Below are 23617 nucleotides of genomic sequence, written 5' to 3'. Positions count from 1 at the left end.
GTACTCTTTCCTATCCAGAAGGCAACTCTCATGATCCCAAAGAAAAAACACCTTGTAGTATATACAGAAAATAAAGTCTGCAGAATACAGTTTAGTCCCTGTCTGTAGTCTGCAGCTTAAACTCCTTGGTTAAAAACCATTAGCTATTTTCTTAGTATAAGCAACTGACAGCAGAAAAAGTTCTATACCTAAATATAAAAAAATTTCTCTACCTGTGAAATTACAAATCAGTGCTACTGTCTAAGAGCTTACTAGCATATAAAAAGCCAATACTTGCATATTCTAAACCATTTTAAGTTTTTCTGCTGATCTTTCTTTAAAAATCAAAGTCAGCAATTCTGATACAGTTCATTGAATTTCCCATCCATTTATAATAGAAAATGCAGTTTCCGCAAAGCTCTTCAATCACCTGTTTAGAAAATAAACTATTGCTGTAGTCTTGGTTTTTGGTGGAAACAAAATTAGATTTTAAGTTTCAAGTCAAGTTGATGCTATTTGTACTTCTTAGATCTTAAGCCTGACACACTTGACATTATTTTGCTGCATTCCCTGATGGAGCCATCTCCTGACTGCACACATACCTCCCAGCTGAACACCTGCATCATGGAAAAATATAGTCTAGCTGGGTAAACTAGCCTACGTGAATGAAGCAACTAGGCACTCAAATTATGGCTTCTGCATCGTATGCTATCAAGTGCTGTTCATTGTTAAATCCAAGTGAGATGTAGAAGTATTTTCAACTGTAAGTCACCAAAAAAAGCCATTTTCAAGCTAAAGTTCCAAAATAATTAATGAACTAAAAATATTAATTGATCTAAAAATGAAACATCAAAGTCTCTCTCCATAAGAAAGATGGTATCAGCTTTATTTGCTAGCTCTGATCCTTATTGTATATTATTTTCATAATACTTTGCATTAGCAATGTGGCTGTAATTAGGGACAGAATGAATTCCCTGCTACAAGCAGAGGTAACATTCGGTATTTACCCTGTCCTACGCAGGAGTCTTATATCCTCAGCCTGCCACTGTGGCTCATTAACATTTTTTCTTTTTCTCTTATTTTCAGTAAGGAGTCGGTATGATGCCGAATGGGATCATATTTTATTTTGAGGAGTCGGTATGATGCCGAATGGTATGGTTTTTAATAAACACAGAAAAATAAGAAGAATCCTTCTCACTTTATGGTCGGCGGCAACTGCGAGCATTACACACCACACCACTTACTAAAAATTAACCAGGACCAACACTAGCCTTTTTACAGACCTTTTCAACACCAAGGCAAACACAACACGTTAATTGCATTCAATTTACTCACCGCGTCTTGTGGCACGGAGCCCTTCACCTTGGGCTACCAGAACGGTTCTAAGTCGGACCATCTGCGAAGAGTCGGCCACGTGGAGCTCGCACCGGGCTGCAGCCAACGCTTCTAGGGTCCAGTCCACGCATAAACGCGCCCACGGCGCGCATCCACCAGAGAGCCAGCACACGCCAGACACCCCATAGGGCGAGGGCTCACCTCGCGGTCCAATGGCCGTAGCGCCTCTAATAGAGGGGAAAGATTTGGGGCGCGCCTCACTGAGCCGCCTCAAGGGCTTGCTGCGGGCATGTGTGGGATCAGCCACCTCGGCTCCTGCCCCAGAGGGGCAGCACCCTGACAACAACACCCCAGCTTCGCCCATTTCAGCCCGCCTCTGAGGCAGGAGCCCAGGCCACGCCACCCCATATGAGGCCGCCCGTGGGCGCCGCGGGAGTTGAGAACTGTTGAGACGCCTGCCCTCCCTACGCCCGCCTACCTGCCCTCCGAGACGCCTCTGCTGCCTCCCAGCAGCTCTCAACACCCGCGGCACTCCAGCAAAAAGTGGGCGTCGCTCTGCTCCCTTGGGCGAGGCGCTGGTGGCGGGCCAGTCCCCGCCTTTCTGCGGGTGAGGATGGCTGCCTCAGCCGTTACCGTACTTTCCGGCCGCAGGACGCAGTTCTCCTCAGCCACCGGCTTTCCTAGCAGAGGCGACCGGGTTGAGGCCGTGGCAGCCCCGCCCCTGCATTCCAATCCCTACATGGTGTCAGAGACGGGCGCCGCCAGCCTCGCACACTTTTTCCACCAGGCGCGCGAGGCGCTCTCGGGCTTACACACCTGACATCACTTGGGAAGAGGAAAAAAAGGCGACACATCGGAGCGGCATCCCTGCGCCAGGAGTGCATACAGCATCACCTACCAGCGCGCGGAAGGAGCATTCCTCGGGCCGTTCTATTTATGTTTGTGGCGCCGATTTGCATAAGGCTCCGCCCCCCGCTGTGAGTGAGGCGATCGGCACCGCCTCCCGCGGCCATGTAAGGAAAGAGGGGGCGTGACCTAGGGTGGCTCACGGTCCCTCGTTCCCTTCCTGATGCCGTTTATAGGGTACAGCTACTTCCGCTATCCGTTTAGAAGCGGCGCGATCATGGCGGAGCGTGGTCACCTTCCTCCCCCTGCCAAGCGCCTTTGCTGCAGACCTGGCTATGGCTCAGGGTATAGGCCGGGCCAGCGGGTGGGCGGCACCGGGGCGCTCTGCGCCGGACCCTCCGCCGCTGCTGCCGCCGCCGCTGCCGCCGCTGCTGCCGCTGCCGCCGCTGCTGCTGCTGCTGCCGCTGCCGCCGCCGCCGCCGCCCTGGGGCTGCTGCCGCTCGGCAAGACCCAGAGCCCCGAGTCCCTGCTGGACATCGCGGCTCGCAAGGTGGCGGAGAAGTGGCCCTTCCAGCGGGTGGAGGAGCGGTTCGAGCGGATCCCGGAGCCGGTGCAGCGCAGGATCGTCTATTGGTCTTTTCCCCGCAGCGAGAGGGAGATATGTATGTACTCCTCCTTCAACACCGGCGCCGAGGACCCCGCCGCCGCCCCCGCGGGGGTCGCCACTGGCACCGCGCCCGGTGGGGGCGCGGACACCCCCGCTGTCGATGAGAACCGCCTGCCCTTCCGCAGGGGCATCACTCTGCTAGACGGCGGCTGTGTCGATAACGTTCTGCAAGTCGGTGAGTCACCGGCCGGGACCGTGCTGTGGAGCTGGGCCGTGGCCACCTGGGCAGGGCGTCGCCTGCCTTCTCAGCCGCGGGTCTCCCCCTGCGTGCCACTCGCCTGCCATTCAGGGAGCCGCCTCCCTCTCTGCGCGGCCCTGGCGGCCGGAGCCACCCTGTCTCCTCGCGGAGCTGTCCCCTGCGGCCCGGCCTGCACGAACCCTTCACTCGGGCTGTAATTCGGGCTGGGCAACTTCCTTCGCCGATCTCCTCCCCCTCGCACTCAGAACTTCGTGTCACGGACCGGCCCCTGCCGCCAGCAGCCGGCTCGGTCTTCGGCAGGCGGGCGCGCTGCCCCCCCGCCTGTTCATTTAACTCTCCCGACGCGTCGTGCCCACTCCTTGTAATCCAGAGTATGTAATCCCGTTTGGATCTATTCCTTCCCAGCGCCCACCCTCGGTAATCCGGGTCATCGCCATATCCCGAGTCACAATAGTGAGATGCCTCCGCCGCGGTTCCACCCCCCCCCCCCCCCCCCCGGTGGAAATGAATCAGCAGAAGGCGTTCGGCGGAGGAAGAGGGCGGGATGCATCGCGGTCCAAAATAAAGAAATAAAAGAGAGTGCGAGACCTTAGGAGCGGGTGTGCGGTGCGGGGGAGGGAAACCGTGAACAAAGGCGATGAACTAGAGGGTGGGGAGGGGCGGGGAAGGCCCCTAGTTTGGGGCGACGGTGGGGAGCTGCCGCAGCTTGAGCGCGGAGTTGCCCACGAGTTATTTTGGGATGAGCCCCTCTGTGACGACGGCGAAGTGAGGAGGAAAGCGCTGCTTTTCCTTCTCCTGAAACAATACTAATATTTCGCCCCCGCACCCGGCGACCACCGCCTCTCTACCCGCTGCGGGCTGGCGCCTCTGGTTAACTCCTCTGCCTCCGTTTAAAGGGCTCTGGAGGTTGGTGCCCTCCCCCCTGACGGGGCGGTGGTGGCCCTGTGGGGAAGAAGATTATAGCTTCCGCGGGGAGGTGGTGCGCTTGCACTTGGTGCGGCCCGGGCGAGTTGGGCGCATCGCTGTGCGGAGGTGGCGGCAGCGACTGGACACTTTGTTCTCATTTTCATGTTTATTTGTGTTCTCTTCAGTTTTCTGTTCCGCTCCCCCTCCGAAGTGTAAGCCAGACAAAAGAGATTCTTTGTTGCTTTTCGCTGCCGGCTCGACAATGGAGGGGGCAGGGCGAGACGGTGGCTCCGCGGGGCTAGTCCCTCTATCTCGCCCCGTGCTGGGCCGGACCGTCCTACAACGGTGGCTCAGCTGCGGCTGCTGTTCGCCTTTTGTTCGCAGGGCCGTGTGGAAATGAAACGCCAGCTGAGCTGCGGCGGTCCCGGTGCTGCGACTCGGGGTTGGGCTCCCCTTGGCCTTGTTTGCAGCGGATTTCACTTCTCCTTTCCGAAGGGAAGCTCTGTTGCTGTTCTTGGGCTAAGCACCCTTCCATTCTGCCTAAATCAGCTTTAGAAATTTTAATATTTTTTTAAAAAGTTTTTATTTAAAAATATATATTTCATTTTGTAAAGTTTTTATTTAAAATATATATTTCCATTTTTATAAAAAATATTATTTTAAAAAAAATTAAAAATAATTAACTTTCTTATAAGTTTAATCTGATTGCATTTAAGCTAGGAATTAACTGAAAATAAAGCCGAGGGGTGATAAATAAAAGATGCAGTCTTTTCTAGGACACCCAGTGTGGGCTTGGCTTTGCTTCCTTTCAGCAGTGGAGTAGGCCTCAATGAGTAGTTGTGAAAGAAAAAAAAAAACAACTAATTTTTTGTATAGCTTCAAAAGGGGAGTGATGTTAGCAAGGATCAATGTGAAGAAAGAAAATATTGCATTCCAAACAAATGTTATACCTACTGCTGAAAATATCTTTGGTGGTGTGTTTTTGTTTTGGTTTTGTTTGTTTATTTTTTTTAAAAAAAAAAAACAACAAAAAACCTTTGGAAGGCTGTGCAAAAATAGTAGTGGAAGTTGGTGATATGAAACATGTCAATTGTATTGTTATTAAGGGCACTGTTCAAATGCCTCTTAAACACTGACAGGCCTGGGGCATTGTTCCTGCTGTATTTAGCATTGGTGCAGCCTCATCTTGAGTACTTGTGTATAGTTCTGGGCCCCCTGTTCTGGTTTTGTTAGTGAGGGGGGGCCTAAGGTGGTTGCTTCTGTAGGAAACTGCTAGAAGTCGCTCCCCTTTGTTCAGTGGACTCGGCCGGGCCTAGGGCGGACCTGCTGCTGGCCAAGGCCGAGCCGATTGGTAGCAGAATGTCCCGTGATAACGCCTCTGCGATAACGTATTTAAGAAAGGGAAAACAGAAAAAAGAGGAGGAGAAGATGTGAAGCAGCTGAGCGGGGGGCAGAGAGGGGGAGGCGCAGGCCTCATTGGCCTTGCAGGCCTCACCCTCTGGCCTCCCGCCGGGCAGCCGACTGGGCCCGACTCGGCCCGGCCCGGCTGCAAGAAGTGGAGAGGAGATGAGAAGTGAATAAGATGTAAAAAGGATCCTGAGAGGCGTCTGCCAGCCTGTTGTGAGGAACGGCTGCAAATGCCAAGGTCAGTGAAGAAGGAGGGGGAGGAGTAATATGGCTCCTGGCCAAGATTCCTCTGCAACTCGTGGTGAAGACCATGGTGGAGCAGGTTGTCCCCCTGCAGCCCATGGAGGTCCACGGAGGGGCAGAGATCCACCTGCAGCCTGTGGAGGACCCCACGCCAGAGCAGGTGGAGGCCTGAAGGAGGCTGTGGCCTGTGGAGGGCCTGCTGGGACAGCTGTTCTGGAGGGACTGCACCCCGTGGAAGAGATGACCCACGCCGGAGCAGTTTCACGAAGGACTGTGGCCCGTGGGAGGGACCCCACGCTGGAGCAGGGGAGGAATGCGAGGAGTTCTTCCCCTGACGATGATACAGCGGTGTAAAACAACGCGTGATGAACTGACCGCGACCCCCATTCCCTTTTCCCCCCCCGTGCCGCTCGGGAGGGGAAGGTAATAGAGATAATGTTAAGCCCGGGAAGAAGGAGGGGTGGGGGGAGGTTATCTTGTTCCCTATCTCATTCTCCTGCTAATTTTAGAAAATAAATGAATAGTTTTCCCCAAGTCGAGTCTGTTTTGCCCGTAACGGTAACTTTAAGGATTTCTCCCTGTCCTTATCTCAAACCTTGAGCCGTTTTTCTTATATCATCTCCCCCTATTCTCTCGGAGGGTGGGGGGAGCGAGAGAGAGACTGCGTAGTCTGGTCCTGATCGGGGCTGAACTACGACACCCCACAATTTAAAAAGGATGTTAAGGGACTTGAATGTGTCCAGAGGAGGGCAACAAAGCTGGTGAAAGGGCTGGAAGGCATGTCCTATGAGGACTCTGTGTTTGTCTAGTTTGGAGAAAAGGAGGCTGAGGGGCGACCTCATTGCTCTCTGCAGCTTCCTGAGGAGGGGAAGTGGAGAGGGAGGTGCTGATCTCTTCTCCCTGGTATCCAGTGATAGGACACATGGGAATGGTTCTCCTGCACCAGGGGAGGTTTAGACTGGACATTAGGAAGCATTTATTTACCGAGAGGGTGGTCAAACGCTGGAACAGGCTTCCTAGAGAGTTGGTCGATGCCCCATGCCTGTCAGTGTTTAAGAGACATTTGGACAATGCCCTTAATATAACATGCTTTAACTTCTGGTCAGCCCTGAATTGGTCAGGCAGTTGGACTTGATGATTGTTGTAGGTCCCTTCCACCTGAAATATTCTATTTTATTCTGACAGCAAGGGAGTCATGGAGTGCTTCAGAAGGCTGGGTCCTGATGTAGGAAAGTTATTGTGTAATTTGGATAGGTAGCTGTGTCATTAGGGCTGGTAAAGGCTCTTGTTGGTGAGATACTTGTTGTGAAGCAGAAAGGTGCAACCAACTCTGAAAGCAAATTTAACTGGACTGAGATACATGGACTGAGAGCAGACCTGAGAAGAAGGACTTGGGGGTACTGCTGGATGAGAAGCTCAACATGAGCAGGCAATGCGCCCTTGCGGCCCAGAAGGCCAGCTGCATCAAGAGGAGCATAGCCAGCAGGTCAAGGGAGGGGATTCTCCCCCTCTGCTCTGCCCTGGTGAGACCCAACCTGGAGTACTGTGTCCAGCTCTGGAGCCCTCAACGTAAGAAGAACATGGACTTGTTGGAGGGAGTCCAGAGGAGGGCCACGAAGATGATAAGAGGGCTGGAGCACCTCTCCTATGAGGACAGGCTGAGAGAGTTGGGGCTGTTCAGCCTGGAGAAGAGGAGGCTCCGGGGAGACCTTATAGCGGTCTTCCAGTACCCTAGGGGGCTTATAAGAAAGATGGAGAAATTTTTTAGCAGGGCCTGTTGTGATAGGACAAGGGGTAATGGTTTTAAAGTAGGAGGAGGTAGTTAGACTAGATATAGTTTTTTACAGTGAGGGTGGTAGAACACTGGAACAAGTTGCCCAGAGAGGTGGTAGAAGCCCCATCCCTGGAAACGTTCAAGGCCAGGTTGGATGAGGCTCTGAGCAACCTGATCTAGTTGGCGATGTCCCTGCTCCTTGCAGGGGGGTTGGACTAGATGATCTTTGAAGGTCCCTTCCAACCCAAACTATTTCTGTGTTGGGTGGAGAGTGGAATTGATTCCATATAATATGGTTGAATATTTAGCATTGAGGAAAACTTAACATTGAGTTTGTGTAAGCGCATGTTTAGGGGCCATATAAATGTGAACTTATGTTCTTTGCAGTATGAGTAATGGAAACTCTAAGTGTTTACTGTTGTACTATGGAAAAGTGCAGTTATTGGACAAAGTACATTTTATTATATATCAATTCTAACAGTCTTACTTGTTAAACTAAGTATTACTATAAACAGGGAATGCAGGATTTGATTTCTGAGGGAGACACATAAATTTAAGTTCAGTGGTAGTTAAATGAAACAATTTGCCTCTGAATTTTACGTGTTTGGTTTTTTTTCTGTCTATCCCTGAATAAACATTCAGACAACTTTATCATGGCAATGTTTTTAATTTGTTTCAAACAAAGTATTTTTAGTAAAGGTTACAGTCTAAAGGTGAAAGCACTTTGTGAGTAAATATAGCAATCTGGAAGGAAAACTAGAAATTGACTGTGTTTCACTTGGCCAAATTGGTGAAGATGCCAGGAGTGAGTAGATAGTTTTAGATGGTGAAGTGTATATTTGGTTTCTGAGGTTAGCTCTGAATTAGTATGCAGTACTTTATTGTTGTCACAACTGTGACTGTCAAAGTTAGGAAGAGGTGTGATCCCTCAATAGCACAGCTGACTTGGGGAGAGCCCTTAATCCTGTGCCTCTGCTGGTATGACTCTTCTTGCTTGGGGAAAGATGGAGACTGCCTTTGCTGTAGTGCTGTAAAATAGCTCAACTTTGCTGCTGTAGCTGCATCCACATCAGAAGTACTTGAAGTGGGTTTTTTGATATGTCATATAAGTACTTGTAGAGTATTCTTGTCTGTCTGTAATTTGAGGTCGGCTTGTAATTGCTGCATAGACCCTGCTTGCTTATACAGGTCTTCCTTTATAGCGTAACAGTCCTTTCCACGGCTGCATAAGGCTTTGTAATCATAGTAGTTATGCCTCTTTGATGCGAGTGGCAAGGGAGTGAGTTGGAGGGAAGAAACTTCTACGGAAGTAAAAATAATGTAAATAATTAATTGACTGGCACTTGCCACAGCTCTAGAACTTAATGTTAATGTTGTGAGCTAGAAAACTGCCTTGTTTGTGGAAGAAGGTTCAACCAAACAGCATCATCAGCGTGGAGCTGCGGACTCATTTTTCTGAAGCCCCTCAGTGAAATGTGATCAGAGGGATGTAACAGAAATACTTTTTTAAAGAAAAACAAAGTAAAATTTCTGAAGTGTAAAATAATGATTGGATCTTCCTAGATGTTTCTTTAGTTGATTTTTAAATAAAGTTAGACTTGATTTTTTTTTTTTTCAATTTTCTTTTAATGAGAAACATTAATCCTTCTGACTCAGAGGTGCTTTTATCATTTATTGTTACAGCTAATTATTCCCCTCCTTTTCTTTTTCTGGGGGGGAAAATATGAGCTAAAACTTGGTGATTGCTTTCAAAACCAGGAGAAGCCATTTTCTCACCAGGAAGAGAAAGCTTTACAAGACCACGTTAATAACTGCTACATGTAATTCTGGTGGAATGTGATACCTATATGTGTTGTAATCAGCACATTTCAGATCCTTTTAATAGATGATTCTAGTTAATATTTTTTTGTTCTCTCTAGCGATCTTTACCTCAAGGGGGCCTACAAGAAAGATGGGGAAAGGCTGTTTAGTAGGGCCTGTTGCGATAGGATGAGAGGTAATGGTTTTAAAATAGAGGGGGGTAGATTTAGATTAGAAATTAGGAAAAAAATTTTTACGATGCGAGTTATAGAACACTGGAACAGGTTGCCCAGAAAGGTGGTGGAGGCCCCATCCCTGGAAACGTTCAAGGCCAGGCTGGATGAGGCTCTGAGCAACCTGATCTAGTCAGGGATGTCCCTGCTCCTTGCAGGGGGGTTGGACTAGATGACCTTTGAAGGTCCCTTCCAACTCTAACCGTTCTATTATTCTATGATTCTATAAAATAATGTGGAATTGTAGAGCAAGTAAATGTATTTTTTCTTCTTTTAAGGCTTAATTTGTTTGAGTGCCAACAGTATCATGTGAAACACCTTTCTGTTGATAGAATAACACCTGGTATTTCATTAGCAAAGTCAGCACAAATGTGTTTGTGTTGTGAATTGAAACACCTTTTAACAGACATGATGATCTTCACTGATGTATACAATACATATCTAATTTTTTATGAAACCTACAGGACACATGGATTTAGTAAAAATTTTATTTAATACAAGTAATACTAAATGATGTGACAAAACTAAGGCTGTCATTTGTGGAGATACAAGCACTGTGTTTTGCATTAACTTCTTGGTGTCCCATGATACTAAATTGTTCTGATATGTGTAGTGAACTTTTTCCAAGGAGAGAAGGTTGTGTTAAACTCTGTCTGTTTTAGGAGGACAAGAAGTTTGTTTGCTGACATGCCAAAGAAACAAGCATGTTATTTTCTGCAGTCAGCCTGATGTTGAAATTTGGTTAGGAATGTATGACTAAAGCAAGTAATGTAGAATTTGTAAATACAATATTGTGGTAGAGGAGTAAACAAATAATGTCGGACTTCATGCTGGACTTTTTTGACTTGGTTCCAAGACTACTAGAGTCTTGTGAAAATATTCTTTATTTAAAGAAATAACTACCAGTATTTCCAAGTTCCAGAACAGAAACAAGTAAACTAATTTTTAAATAATTCTTCATGAAAGGGAGATGTCTGAATGTATTCCAGTTTCCTTGTTAGATTTGAAATGCAATGCATTGATTAGGGAACATGCAAGCTGTTCAGTGTGTATGCATGTGTGCTCTGATGAACTATCCTTGTCCTTGAATAATATCTTTGGAAACCCTAAAAAAAAAAAGGGAGAGGAGGAGGGGGAGGATGGAAAAAAGCTTTATTTCAAGACCAGAATATTAAATGTGTAAAACTTTGTAAATCAGCTCCTGCCTTTTTTCAGTCTTTCTCTAGAAATATCTAATCTGGATTTCAAGATAAAGTAAGCATTTTAAAGTGATTCCAAGAGGTGAAAATAAAACTTTATGCTATCTTTCTGTGTAATTATGAATAGTAGGATAAATGTAATAGGACAGTGTAATTATTGCTCTAGAATGTTTTGTTTTTTTTTTTTAAGGAGAAAATTAATTGTAAATCACTTACCAGCACAGTTTTTAAAACAGTTGATCTTTTCTGTAAGTTATAAATTGGGTTGACCTATGTTGTGGTTTTGTTTAGTGAGGGGGGGCTAAGGTGGTAGCTTCTGTAGGAAACTGCTAGAAGTCACTCCCCTTTGTTCAGTGGACTCGGACGGGCCTAGGGCGGACCCGCTGCTGGCCAAGGCCGAGCCGATTGGTAGCAGAATGTCTCGTGATAACGCCTCTGCGATAACGTATTTAAGAAGGGGAAAACAGACAAAAAAAAAAAAGAGAGAAGAGAAGATGTGAAGAAGCTGAGCGGGGGCAGAGGCGCAGAGGGGGAGGCGCAGGGCTCATGGGCCTTGCAGGCCTCACCCTTTGGCCTCTCGCCAGGCAGCCAGCTGGGCCCGACTCAGTCCGGCCTGGCTGCAAGAAGGGGAGAGGAGATGAGATGAGATGGATGATGTGAAGAGATTCTGAGAGGTGTCTGCCAGCCTGTTGTGAAGAATTTCTTGTGAGAGGAACAGCTGCAGATGCCAAGGTCAGTGAAGAAGGAGGGGGAGGAGTAATGCAGCTCCTGGCCAAGATTCCCCTGCAGCCTGTGGTGATGACCATGGTGGAGCAGGTTGTCCCCCTGCAGCCCATGGAGGTCCACGGAGGAGCAGAGATCCACTTGGAGCCCGTGAAGGACCCCACACTGGGGGAGGTGGAGGCCTGAAGGAGGCCGTGGCCCGTGGAGGGCCCGCTGGGGCAGCCGTTCTGGAGAGACTGCACCCCGTGGAAGAGATGACCCATGCCGGAGCAGTTTCAGGAAGGACTGTGGCGCATGGGTGGGACCCCACAATGAAGCAGGGGAGGAATGTGAGGAGTTCTTCCCCTGACCATGAAGCAGCGGCATGAAACAATGCGTGATGAACTGACCGCAATCCCCATTCCCTCTTCCTCTCTGTGCCGCTCGAGAGGGGAGGTAGTAGAGATAATATTAAGCTTGGGAAGAGGGAGGGGTGGGGGGAGGTTATCTTGTTCTCTGTCTCATTATCCTGCTTTGGTTTTAGTAATAAATGAATAGTTTTCCCCAAGTCAAGTCTGTTTTGCCTGTAACGGTAACCTTAAGGATTTTCTCCCTGTCCTTATCTCAAACCTTGAGCTGTTTTTCTTATATTATCTCCCCCTATTCTCTTGGAGGGTGGGGGGAGTGAGAGAGAGACTGCATAGTCTGGTCCCGATCAGGGCTGAACTACAACACCTAACAAAATTTTTCATAATTTGGTTTGGGTCAGCTTTCATGTTTCTCACATTTCATTTTTCCCTTAATTTCAAGGCTTTCCTTGCTTCCAAGAAATCAGTTTTCATTTTCAAAGCTTGCTTTCAGTTTAGGAAAGTGATTCCATCTCTGTATATAATCAGATGTTTTGGTATGTTGCAATTCTTGATTTTGAGCCAATTTGTCATGCCAGCAACTGATGCTTGTGTGTGTGTGCGCGTGCTCTCTCTCTCTCTCCACTCTGAGATGAACGATTAATTAAAAGCAAAATCTGCTTGTGAGGGTAGGCTGAAACAACTTAAGTGTCAGCATTGGACAAATTGGTTTCCTTAAAAATCAGTAGCTAGTTGCAGTGTTTTGCAATATTATTTGCTTTTTTTAATGAACCTCTTAAAATCGAACCCTTACATAAGGCTTTGGTAAAGTTCTAATTAAAAACAAAAAACCCCACTGAAAACAAAAAACCCAGAAAACCCCACCCTACTTAGAGTGAGAAGTAGTATATTATCATGTACAGCAGTTTTTACTGATGAAGGATAAAGTATAGTATGTGACACTATAAGATATGTCTGCATGGGTTCAGTTTTAATGTCACCTACTATCCAGGTAATCCAGTTGTTATGTCAAGACAAATCCTGAAATTTTGTAGTAGTTAATGAAATATGAGTGTGAAGTTATGGTAGTATAGGAATGCAGTTGACACCCCTTACCTTTAACTGATTTTCTTTGGGGATTAGGTAGGAGAATTTACTGCATTGTTAAAAAAAAATAAAAAGAAAAAAAGGACCACACTATTTTAACTGACAAAAACTGTCCTAATTTATGTGTATGCTGTGACAGGAACTAATTTGAAATTTTAAAAAGCTTTCATGTGCAGCAAGGGTACAGATTTAATGCGAATTCTGATTGCCTGGAATGCAGTCAACCTGACAGCATGTGAATACTTGAGTACTGTCCAACAACTGCACTTATTCTGGGAGATCTGTCTCCTTGAACTTCTAGTTTTTCTTCTTGGTTTACTATCTAAAACTATATATGTAAAAAGTTTCTCTCTGCTGGATACGTATGCGGCTCTTGACATGGCTTAATAATCTTCTGTGACCTGGATCACTAGAGATGTTGACTGGTACTGTATCCTGGTTTGCATTCTCCTTCTAGCTACATGCCAATTATCATGATTTATGTGATGCCCTTGCAATGCATTACCATGCAGTCCTCTGATGAGGTAGCAATATACATCCAGTCTTTGTTGCATTGACCCCACTATTGAAGACCAGGATGTCTAGAAAACTTGTGATGTTAGTCACTATCTTAAAATGTTTTTTTTCTGACTTAATTCTGTAAACATGTAAACAGACCAGAGGAGGGTAGCCCTTTAATAGTAACTAAAGTGTAGATAATTCCTTTGTGATTAAGTCAGAACTGATAAAAGGCTTGTTGTAGGAGCTGAGCAGTTGTAGAAGGCTTCAATGAATTGTGTCAAATCAGAAATAGACTGAAGTGTTTCCTAATGTGAGCTTTTTCACAGTGTTTTATTAAACCCTTCTGAAAAATGAAAAACAAAGTGTGAAAGGAGGGAATCTTTAACTGTGTTTAAAGTATATTTTAAGATAATTGTGATGTGCACCATCACATGCTTTAAAAAGGAGACCTTAATCTTTTTATTTATTAGTTTTTACTCTAACCCTCTACTCCTTCTTGCAAGTGAGTACATTTGACAGTCTTGAAATATCTGGAAACTTTTGCTTTGGAAATGTATGGCCAATGGCTGAGAAGGTCTGACGTTAATTGAAAGGATGCAGTAAAACTTGTCAGTAAGCTTAAATTGACACTAGTAGAACTAGCTGATTAGATAAATCAGCTCATTTACTGAATTAATGTGCTAAAATTCAAGTTACTTACCTTTTGTCCTGCTTTATTTAACAATCTACCTGTTTACATAAGTAATCTTTCATTGTTAGTTGGTTTCACACCTTTAATATATATTAAGGGATTGTTGAAAAAATAATGGAGGAGAAATGGCACTATGGGCAGAAATTTCACAGAAGTAGGTGTTAATATATATTTTTGTCAATTTTTTTTTTACCAAGTTATTGATATTCAAATGATCATTTTAAAGACTGGGAAAATCAAATGTTGCATAGTTATATGACTGGTAAGAAGTGAGACACTTTGTTGTACGCATGCCAAGTTTAACTGCTAGCTGATTACTGATGGCTTGGGTAGTAATGTAGATACAGTGCAGAAACTGCAAGAATTGTTATTTATATCACTAGTCAGTATAAATTAAACATTCAACCATTGAGGCACTTAAAATTTGATCAACTATTTTATACAGTGAGACAAATTTACAATTTGTAGTACAGTAGAGGATAAAGTTTAATGTATTCTAATTATTTTCATAAACTTGTGTTAAAAAGAAGGTTTTAGGTTAAAGGCTTTTACCAGCACTGACTCTCTCAGGTTTGTTTCCTTATGCTTGAAGTTTGACTCTCTCTTATTTTATACTAGTGGCTTGTATTCTCTGCATACTAGTTTTCAGCTACGTGTGCAAGGCATAGTGGCAGCACAAACTTTCTTCAGCAAATCAGCTTCTAGCTTACCCTTGTCAAGAGCAGCTGGTAAGCTTTATTAATATTTAATTTCTATATTCAGCTTTGATATTTTAGTTGACCTAAAGCTCACAGAGCACCAATCTATATTCAGTGATTAATGATGGTATTGATAATGCATTTATGGAAAGTATAAATAAATACAGATAGTATGGTCTTCAGGATTTCATATGCTCGGGAGCTGATCATTTTTACCACTTGCCTGCAGTTTTGGCTATGAAAGGATGGCAGATAAAATGACTGTGTTAAAAACTTATTCACAAAAATGTCTACAGGTAATCTGGAAAACATGAGCTAGTTGGTGAAGTTGTTCGCAGAACCTAACATTAAGCTATTGATTACTTGTACAGCAGTTGCCTCAATGAAGCACTTATTTTCCCTCATGTTTGAGGAATACAGTACACTGCTTTGGGAGGGTGAAAAGTAGTCTTAGTAAAACACTCATTCGCATATTTACAAAGCTGACCTCAGTGACCACCTTAAGCATGGCTTGTGCTTCTTCAAGACAATTCTGCTGAGTCTGCTGATTTTTAGAAGTTCAAGAACAGGGAAAAGTTGATAGTCTAAATGAATTGTTTAATATATTAGCTAAAGGAAGGAAACCTGGAATGCTTTTATTCTGAAATACTGTGTTATGGCTAATGACAACTGGCTGTACTGCTGTTCTGTACATGCAAAATGAATGTTCCCCCATTGAGTTAGGCTGTAAACTGAAACCTTGCTGTCATAGTTTAGCCTTGCTCGGGACCAGACTACGCAGTCTCTCTCTCACTCCCCCTACCCTCAGAGGGAATAGGGACAGATAATATAATGAAAAAGGCTTGAGGTTTGAGATAAGGACAGGGAGAGATCCTTAAAGTTACCATTACGGGCAAAACAGACTCGACTTGGGGAAAACTATTCATTTATTACTAAAACCAAAGCAGGATAATGAGACAGAGAACAAGATAACCTCCCCCCACCCCTCCCTCTTCCCAGGCTTAACATTATCTCTACCTCCTTCCCCCCTCCGTGAGCAGCAAGAGGGAATGGGGGTTACGGTCAGTTCATCACGCATTGTTTTACGCCGCTGCTTCATGGTCAGGGGAAGAACTCCTCACATTCCTCCCCTGCTCCATCGTGGGGTCGCTCCCACGGGCCACAGTCCTTTGTGAAACTGCTCTGGCGTGGGTCATCTCTTCCATGAGGTGCAGTCTCTCCAGAACGGCTGCCCCAGCGGGCCCTCCATGGGCCACAGCCTCCTTCAAGAATCCACCTGCTTCTCCGTGGACCTCCATGGGCTGCAGGGGGACAACCTGCCTCACCATGGTCTTCACCACAGGCTGCAGGGGAATCTTGGCCAGGAGCCACATTACTCCTCCCCCTCCTTCTTCACTGACCTTGGTGTCTGCAGCCGTTCCTCTAACAATAAATTCTTCACAATCGGCTCAGGCAGACGCCTCTCAGGATCTCTTTACATCTCATTGACATCTCATCTCCTCTCCACTTCCTGTAGCCAGGCTGGGCCTAGATGACTGCCCAGAGGGTGAGGCCTGCGATGCCCACAGGGCTCACGCCTTCCCCTCTCTGCTTCCGTTCACCTCCTTCCTTTTTTTCTTTCTGTTTTACCCTTCTTAAATACATTATCGCAGAGGCGTTATCAGGGAATATTCTGCTATCAATTGGCTCAGCCTTGGCCAGCAGTGGGTCTGCCCTAGGCCCGTCCGAGTCCCCTGAACAAAGGGGAAACTTCTAGCAGTTTCCTACAGAAGCAACCACCTTAGGCCCCCCCTCACTAAACAAAACCAGAACGGAAGGGACCATTAAAAGTCATCTAGTCCAACCCCCCTGCAAGGAGCAGGAACATCCCTGACTAGATCAGGTTGCTCAGAGCCTCGTCCAACCTGGCCTTGAACGTTTCCAGGGATGGGGCATCCACCACCTCTCTGGGCAACCTGTTCCAGTGTTCTACCATCCTCCTTGTAAAAAAAAATTTTCCTTATGTCCAGTCTGCATCTACCTCCCTCTGTTTTGAAACCGTTACCCCTAGTCCTGTCACAACAGGCCCTGCTGAAGAGTTTCTCCCCATCTTTCTAATAGGCCCCCTTTAGGTACTGGAAGACCGCTATAAGGTCTCCCTGGAGCCTCCTCTTCTCCAGGCTGAACAGCCCCAACTCTCTCAGCCTGTCCTCATAGGAGAGGTGCTCCAGCCCTCTGATCATCTTTGTGGCCCTCCTCTGGACCTTCTCCAACTGGTCCATGTCCTTCTTACGTTGGGGACTTCACAGCTGGACAGATTACTCCAGGTGGAGTCTCACAAGAGAAGAGTAGTAGCAACTGTATTATACAGATGTTTGGTGACAAAATGATGTTTTATGTTTTATTTTCATTCATCGTTGTTGACTTCAGTTGCTAAACTAAGCATTTGCAGATTTTTGTCTGGTTAGGCCTGCTGAGCCAACATAGATAAGAATGAACTGGAATCTCCTCTATTTCTTGGGCTTTGATTGGTTGCCCCTCAACAGTCTCACTGGAGGCTGCAGGGTCAGAGACTTCAGTTGGCTTGCATGGTCTTTATTACTGTTAGTAATGCATGAGAAGGAAATTATGTAGCAGGACTTGGAGATCTCAAGCTGAGTTTGTAGGGCTGGCATGTAGTGGGGGGCAAAAACTCCCTTATTGCTTTTAAACTGAGTACTTTTGGTATGGACCTCACAGAGTCTAAAATAGCTTTGTGGGATTCCAGTATCATTACTACTCTCCCAAGTAGAACAGCAATTGAGTAGAATATTGGTGCTTTTATATAAACTTGCATAGTGTGAAAGTTAAATGACAGATAACTGCTCTGGTAAGTGAGTCATATTTACTGAATTGATGTGTTTTCAGGATTAGAATAAAGCAGATGTGTGATCTAGTCCAGATGGACTGAACTAACGCAGCACTAAGCTTGCCCATAACTGGTGGAGGAGAGAAGTGCATTGGAAGCCCTGTTGCACACTTTACAGTGCGAATGAGTCCATTTTCAGGGCAGAAATGGCTTCCCGTTACCATAAAGAGTTTTATGGGGCTTTATGCAAACCTGTCTGGGACAGGATGCTTTGGCTTTCTCAGCTGCTTGCACTGGGGGAGATTAAAGCTTATCAACAAGGCTTGCTTTCAACAGTAGCCTGTTTCATTGTGGAAGGATTGATCTGGGTTGCTCACTTCCTAGAGCCTTCCTACAGATCTGCCTAGAAGACTGGCTGTCGGACTCCTTAAGGCATGCATGAGTGAGAGACTGAGTCCTTAAGTTGTACAGAGCTTAAGCAGGATACTTTACCTCTCTTTGATTGTCTCCTGCTGGAAAGGAGCCTGCATGACCCCCAACCCTAATTGAAGTGTCTGGTTTCCTTCCTAACCTCTGCCAGTGGTGTTTATTGTACGTGTTTATCCAGACTTCTAAACTAAATATTTCCTCATTTGAGAAGGTGAAGTTAGTCTGTTATCTTTCCTGCTCCGTTGCTGCACTGCTAAGAGTCTTCTAAAATTAGATGTCTCCTTTCTGTCAAATCATATTTTAGGCTGATCACAGGTGTTTAATGTGATACTTCTGTGAGCTGACTATGATTTCTGCAAGCCGGGTTTGTTAAAGAAGTACCAGCTTCAACTCTTGTCCACTTAGTGAATGAAAAGCAGTCAGGTATATCAGTCCTTCAATTTTTGTACCAATTAGTTTGGTTTCATGGCTATTTTCCTTTTAATCCCTCCACTTGTACCCCTACTTCCTCTTTGCTATTTTGAAGACATACAATTGGGGAAACTGGCTATTCAGAACAGTGTACTGAGTTATATTCAGTGCTGTTGTTCACATGAAGATAACAACTAGGAAAAAGAACAATTTCCATGAGTAATGCAAGAGGTTTTTTAAAAACAGTCAAATAAAACAAAAGCATTCAATTTTGAAGCTCAGCTAAGCTATATTCAGTGTAAGAAGTACTATCCCAGGAAGAACGAAGGCTTACAGGACCTGAGTGGGGGAAGAGGAGAGGAGCAGTGTCTGTAGGCTTCCTTTATCTTACTGAAATTCTTAAATTATTTCATCTGCTATGGGTGGATGCGTGCACTGTAATTATTATACTTACACAAATCCAAGATTGTGACACAGATCCAGGTTAGTCTAGAAAAAGTATTTTAAGTCACATTTTATTCATAACTGAGTATGTTTTGTCTTTAATCTGAGGAAAACTTTTTTTTTTTGCCTCAGTGAAAAACCATTATTTTATTGGAAAGGCATTTAAGAGGGTTAAAAGCCTGGGATTTTTGTGCCCTACAGTTGAGTGAGCCTCCTCAAACCTGCCAAACCATGTGAGATTGATGTTTCTTATTGGAACAGACAGCTCACAGTGGATGTTCTCATCGCAACTCTGGGGTTGAGTGAAAAACAGTATCACCCAAAACCAGAAGAACTTACCTAGTTCATGGCATACAGATTTACTCACAAGTTCAGAATATTGCAGAACTGGTTCAGGAATCCTGACTTGCACTTGCCATCCTTGACAAAGCCCTCTAGAAGCATTATGTAAATACCTTTGCACCAGCTGAAGGTGAGAATGCTGCCTGTAGGTGCATGGCCAGAAGCTGCTTGCTGTAATTTCCTCTCTTTGGACCTTTATCTTGCACATTCCCAAAAAAACAGCTGACTGCTTTCCACAAAGTCCTATGGATTACTTTCCAGTTACTATCAGGAGACTGTCCACAGGGCAATTTCTGTAGAGTGATGATGTGCTACCAGCCATGCCTTTGCATAGTTTTTGTTGCTGCAGTAGGTGTGAAGTTAGACAAGGTTGTTGGACCTAGTAGAGAAGTCTAAGGCAACTCTTGGGATTTTAATTTTGAAGATATGAGGAAGAGGTCATACTGGACTCAGATAACTACTGCTATTGAAATTGTTTGTTTGGTTTTATCCACTTTGATGCTATTTGAATTCAGGTCAGAGAGTTCCTGTCAGTTTGTGGTGGGTTGACCCTGGCCAGGTACCCACCAAGCTGCTCTATCACTCCCCCTCCTCAGCTGGACGGGGGAGAGAAAATATAATGAAAGGCTCGTGGGTCAAGTTCCTTCCCACGGGCTACAATTTTTCATGAACTACTCCAGCATGGGTCTCCCATGGGGTGCAGTCCTTCAGGAATGGACTGCTCCAGCATGGGTCCCCCGTCGGGTCACAGGTCCTGCCAGGAGCGTACTCTAGTGCGGGCTCTCCATGGGGTCACAGCCTCCTTCAGGCATCCACCTGCTCTGGTGTGGGGTCCTCCACGGGCTGCAGGTGGATCTCTGCTCCTCTGTGGACCTCCATGGGCTGCAGGGGGACAACCTGCTCCACCATGGTCTTCACCACAGGCTGCAGGGGAATCTCTGTTCCTGTGCCTGGAGCACCTCCTCCCCCTCCTTCTTCACTGACCTTGGTATCTGCAGAGTTCTCTCATGTATTCTCACTCCTCTCTCCCAGCTGCTGGTGTGCAGCAGTTTTTTCCCCTTCTTAAATATGTTATCACAGAGGCACTACCACTGGTGCTGATTGGCTCAGCCTTGGCTGGTGGTGGGTTTGTATTGGAGCCAACTGGCCCCCTGGTTCTGTTGGACATGAGGGAAGCTTCTGGCATGTTCTTACAGAAGCCACCCCTGTAGCTCTCCTCCCTGCTACCAAAACCTTGCCATGTAAACCCTATACACAGTTATGCAGTGCAGATGGCAGGTTTAGTTCTTTCAGCAGTCTCTTTAAATGTATTTGTCTTTAAAGATAAAATAATATTATGTGCAAACTAGGAGCTGGGACTCATGAAACTACTTTCACCACACATTTTCTGTTAAATACATCCGAGGAGATCTTAGAGTGCATAAAGTAATTGGATAGGCTTTCATCAAATTAAATCTGTTACAGTTTAAGGATGCAAGCAGTGGATCTATTTTAGCTCAGAATACTTGGGTAGAAACACCAGGCACAAAATTGACTAGTCTGAGTCTTTAAAAGGTGCCCTTTAATAGTATCTTCCCAAGAATAACACTGCACCCGGTAATAAAGCAAATAAGCGTATGGTGGGTTTTTGGGTTTTTTTTTTTTTTTTTTAATGTGTAATGATGGAAACTTTAGCTATTGGAAGGCCTCAGAACATTCTTCACTAGAATTACCTGTATGAAACTCATTTTCAGGTATTCTTGATCATTGTCTGGATTTACTAAGTGTTCACATTAAAAGTAATACATGAGTTTTGGAAAAAGCAGCTTCCTTAAATAAGGAAAAATATATATCGAATGATGAAATATGGTGAATATACAGGTCCACACTGTATTTCTCACTGAGCTTCATGAGGGTTTCAGTTAATTTCCTTCTCTTCCTCCCCCCTCACCATGTAGTAGTAACAAGAAGAAAAGACAAAGGCAAAAGCAAAACTGAATCCTATGCTGTTTATTATGACTATGCCACAAAGACAGTTGAGATTTAGACCTTTTATTTGTAAGCAAAATGTGACATTCACCTCATTAGATCATTAGATGCAGTGGTTGTGAACCTTTTGAAATCCTTCAACTTTTAATTGCTAAAAACTTCAAACACATTCCTGATGACTGCAAAAATTTTTTAACATCTTTTTGCATTTTGGTTATTCTAAAAATAACTTGTCAGATCTTGATTAAGCCTGCTTTAATTTGATGCATGCAGGGAGAGTGAAGGGAACACAGAGAGAAACCTAAACTGAAAGCTGGAATAGCTTCAATCAACTTGGTCATTTAGGAAAAAATGTATTATCTCAGAAAATGGGATAAAGTATGCATATGCTGTATATTGGTCATCACTTGAAGTTTGCTATGCCTGAAATAAAATATCAAACTTGGAACTATGCCATAATTGACAGGTTATTTTAGAGTGAAAAACAGAGCAGGTGAAGGGAATCTGTGGCATTTAATCAGTTCAGTGAAAGTTATGCAGTTCTTGAGCATGCTTGGAAAGGTACGAAAACTTTTTTCTTCTGTTGACAGCATTCAGAGTTCATATTCATCTATCCTGTTAGGCTTATATTGGTCTACCTAGTGTTTCACTGTATTTTGGTTTTGTTTAGTGAGGGGGACTACGGTGGCAGCTTCTGCAAGAAACTGCTAGAAGTTGTTTCCCCTTTGTCCAGTGGACTTGGCTGGGCCTAGGGTGGACCCACTGCTGGCCAGGGCTGAGCCAATTGGTGATGGAATGTTCCCTGAAAACACCTCTGCGATAATGTATTTAAAAAGGGGAAAAACAACAACAACAAAAAAGTGAAGAAGTAGAAGCAGGAGGCAGAGAGGGGGAGGTGCAAGCCTTGTGGGCCTTGTGGCCCTCACTCTCTGGCCTCTTGCCAGGCACCGGTCTGAGTCCTATTTGGCCCAGCCTGGCTGCAAGAAGTAGAGAGAAGATGAGATGTAAAGAGAACCTGAGTGAGGCATCTCTCTGAGCCTGATTGTGAAGAGTTTCTTGTGAGAGGAACAGCTGCAGATGCCAAGGTCAGTGAAGAAAGAGGAGGAGGAGTAATGTTGCTCCTGGCAGAGATTCCTGTGCAGCCCATGGTGAGGCAGGCAGATGCTTGAAGGAGTCTGTGGCCCATGGAGGGCCCACGCTGGGGCAGCCGTTCTGGAGGGACTGCATCTCATGGAAAAATGGCCCGTGCTGGAGCACTTCATGAAGGACTGTAGCCCATGGGAGAGACCCCATGCTGGAGCAGGGGAGGAATGTGAGGAGTTCTTCCCCTGAGGAGGAAGGAGTGGTGGAGGGTGACGTGATGAACTGGCCATAATCCCCTGTGCTGCTTGGGGAGGGGAAGGAGGTAGAGATAATTGAAATGAAGTTAAGCCTGGGAAGAGGGAGGAGTGGGGGGGAAGTTGTTTTTGTTCTCTTCCTCATTATCCTTGTGGTGTTTTAGCCCTCGTCACCACACAGTTTCTCACTCACCCTCCCCCTACCCAGTGGGATAGGGAAGATAAATTGGGAAGAAAGGAAAACTCGTGGGTTGAGATAAAAACAGTTTACTAAAAATACTAAAAACTACAAAGCTAACAGGATATAAGGATATTAATATATACAAAATATACAAAATGAACAATGTACAATTTCTCACCACCCGATGTCCGAATGACCGACGCAGCCCGTCCTGAGCAGCAATCACAGGAACGACACCAAGCAGCAAGCAAAAAGGGCGGGGGGTGCAAGCTAGCAAGGTAGAGGGAACGATGCCAGCAAGCAAGAGAGAAGAAAAGGATGCCAAGGGTACCCAAACAGATACCTGAAAAGAATGTCCGAACAGAATGCCCCCTCCCATGGGCAACCCCCACTTATATACTGAGCATGACGTTTATGGCATGGAATACTCTCTTTGGCCAGTTTGGATCAATTATTCTGTCTGTCTTTCTCCCAGCTTCCCGCATCTGCACATTAACGAGACCTTAACGAGACTTGGAAAGCCAGACAGTGTCCTTGGTCTCATTAACAACAACTGGTATCATCAGAGTGTTTTTATCAACATACTTCACATATGAGATCCAAAACACACCAGCTACTGAGAGAAGAATTAACTCCATCCCTGCCGAAACCAGGACAAGTTGCCAAGCTGCTGTCCGTCATATTTGAGAAGTCATGGCAGTCTGGTGAGGTTCCGATTGAGTGGAAAAGGGGAAACATAACCCCCATTTTTAAAAAGGAAAACAAGGAAGATTCGGGAAACTACAGGCTGGTTTGTCTCACCTCTGCCTGGCAAGGTCATAGAGCAGATTCTCCTGGAAACCATGCTAAGACACATGGAGAGCAAGGAGGTGGTTGGTGACAGCCAACATGGCTTCACTGAGGGCAAATAGTGCCTGACCAATTTGGTGGCCTTCTATGACAGGGTTACATCATCGGTGGACAGGGGATGAGCAACGGATATCATCTACCTGGACTTGTGCAAGGCATTTGACACTGTCCCGCACGACATCCTTCTCTCTAAAC

General features: G+C 45.5%; 1 protein-coding gene across 2 annotated transcripts in view; it reads left to right on the top strand.

Annotated features, from left to right (window-relative positions):
• The first annotated feature begins 2437 nt into the window (after positions 1–2437).
• Positions 2438–23617, top strand: part of LOC147596819 (zinc finger SWIM domain-containing protein 6-like) — a 174042-nt gene continuing 152862 nt past the window's right edge. For both annotated transcript variants that reach the window (XM_086769518.1, XM_086769519.1), the window contains exon 1: positions 2438–3002. In XM_086769518.1, coding sequence (XP_086625644.1) covers positions 2438–3002 — 565 coding nt within the window. The remainder of the gene's footprint in view (positions 3003–23617) is intronic.

Source organism: Chlamydotis macqueenii, chromosome W, assembly GCF_036417535.1.
Source record: "Chlamydotis macqueenii isolate bChlMac1 chromosome W, bChlMac1.mat, whole genome shotgun sequence".
Classification (NCBI taxonomy): Eukaryota; Metazoa; Chordata; class Aves; order Otidiformes; family Otididae; genus Chlamydotis; species Chlamydotis macqueenii.
This window is presented reverse-complemented; position numbering and strand designations above follow the sequence as displayed.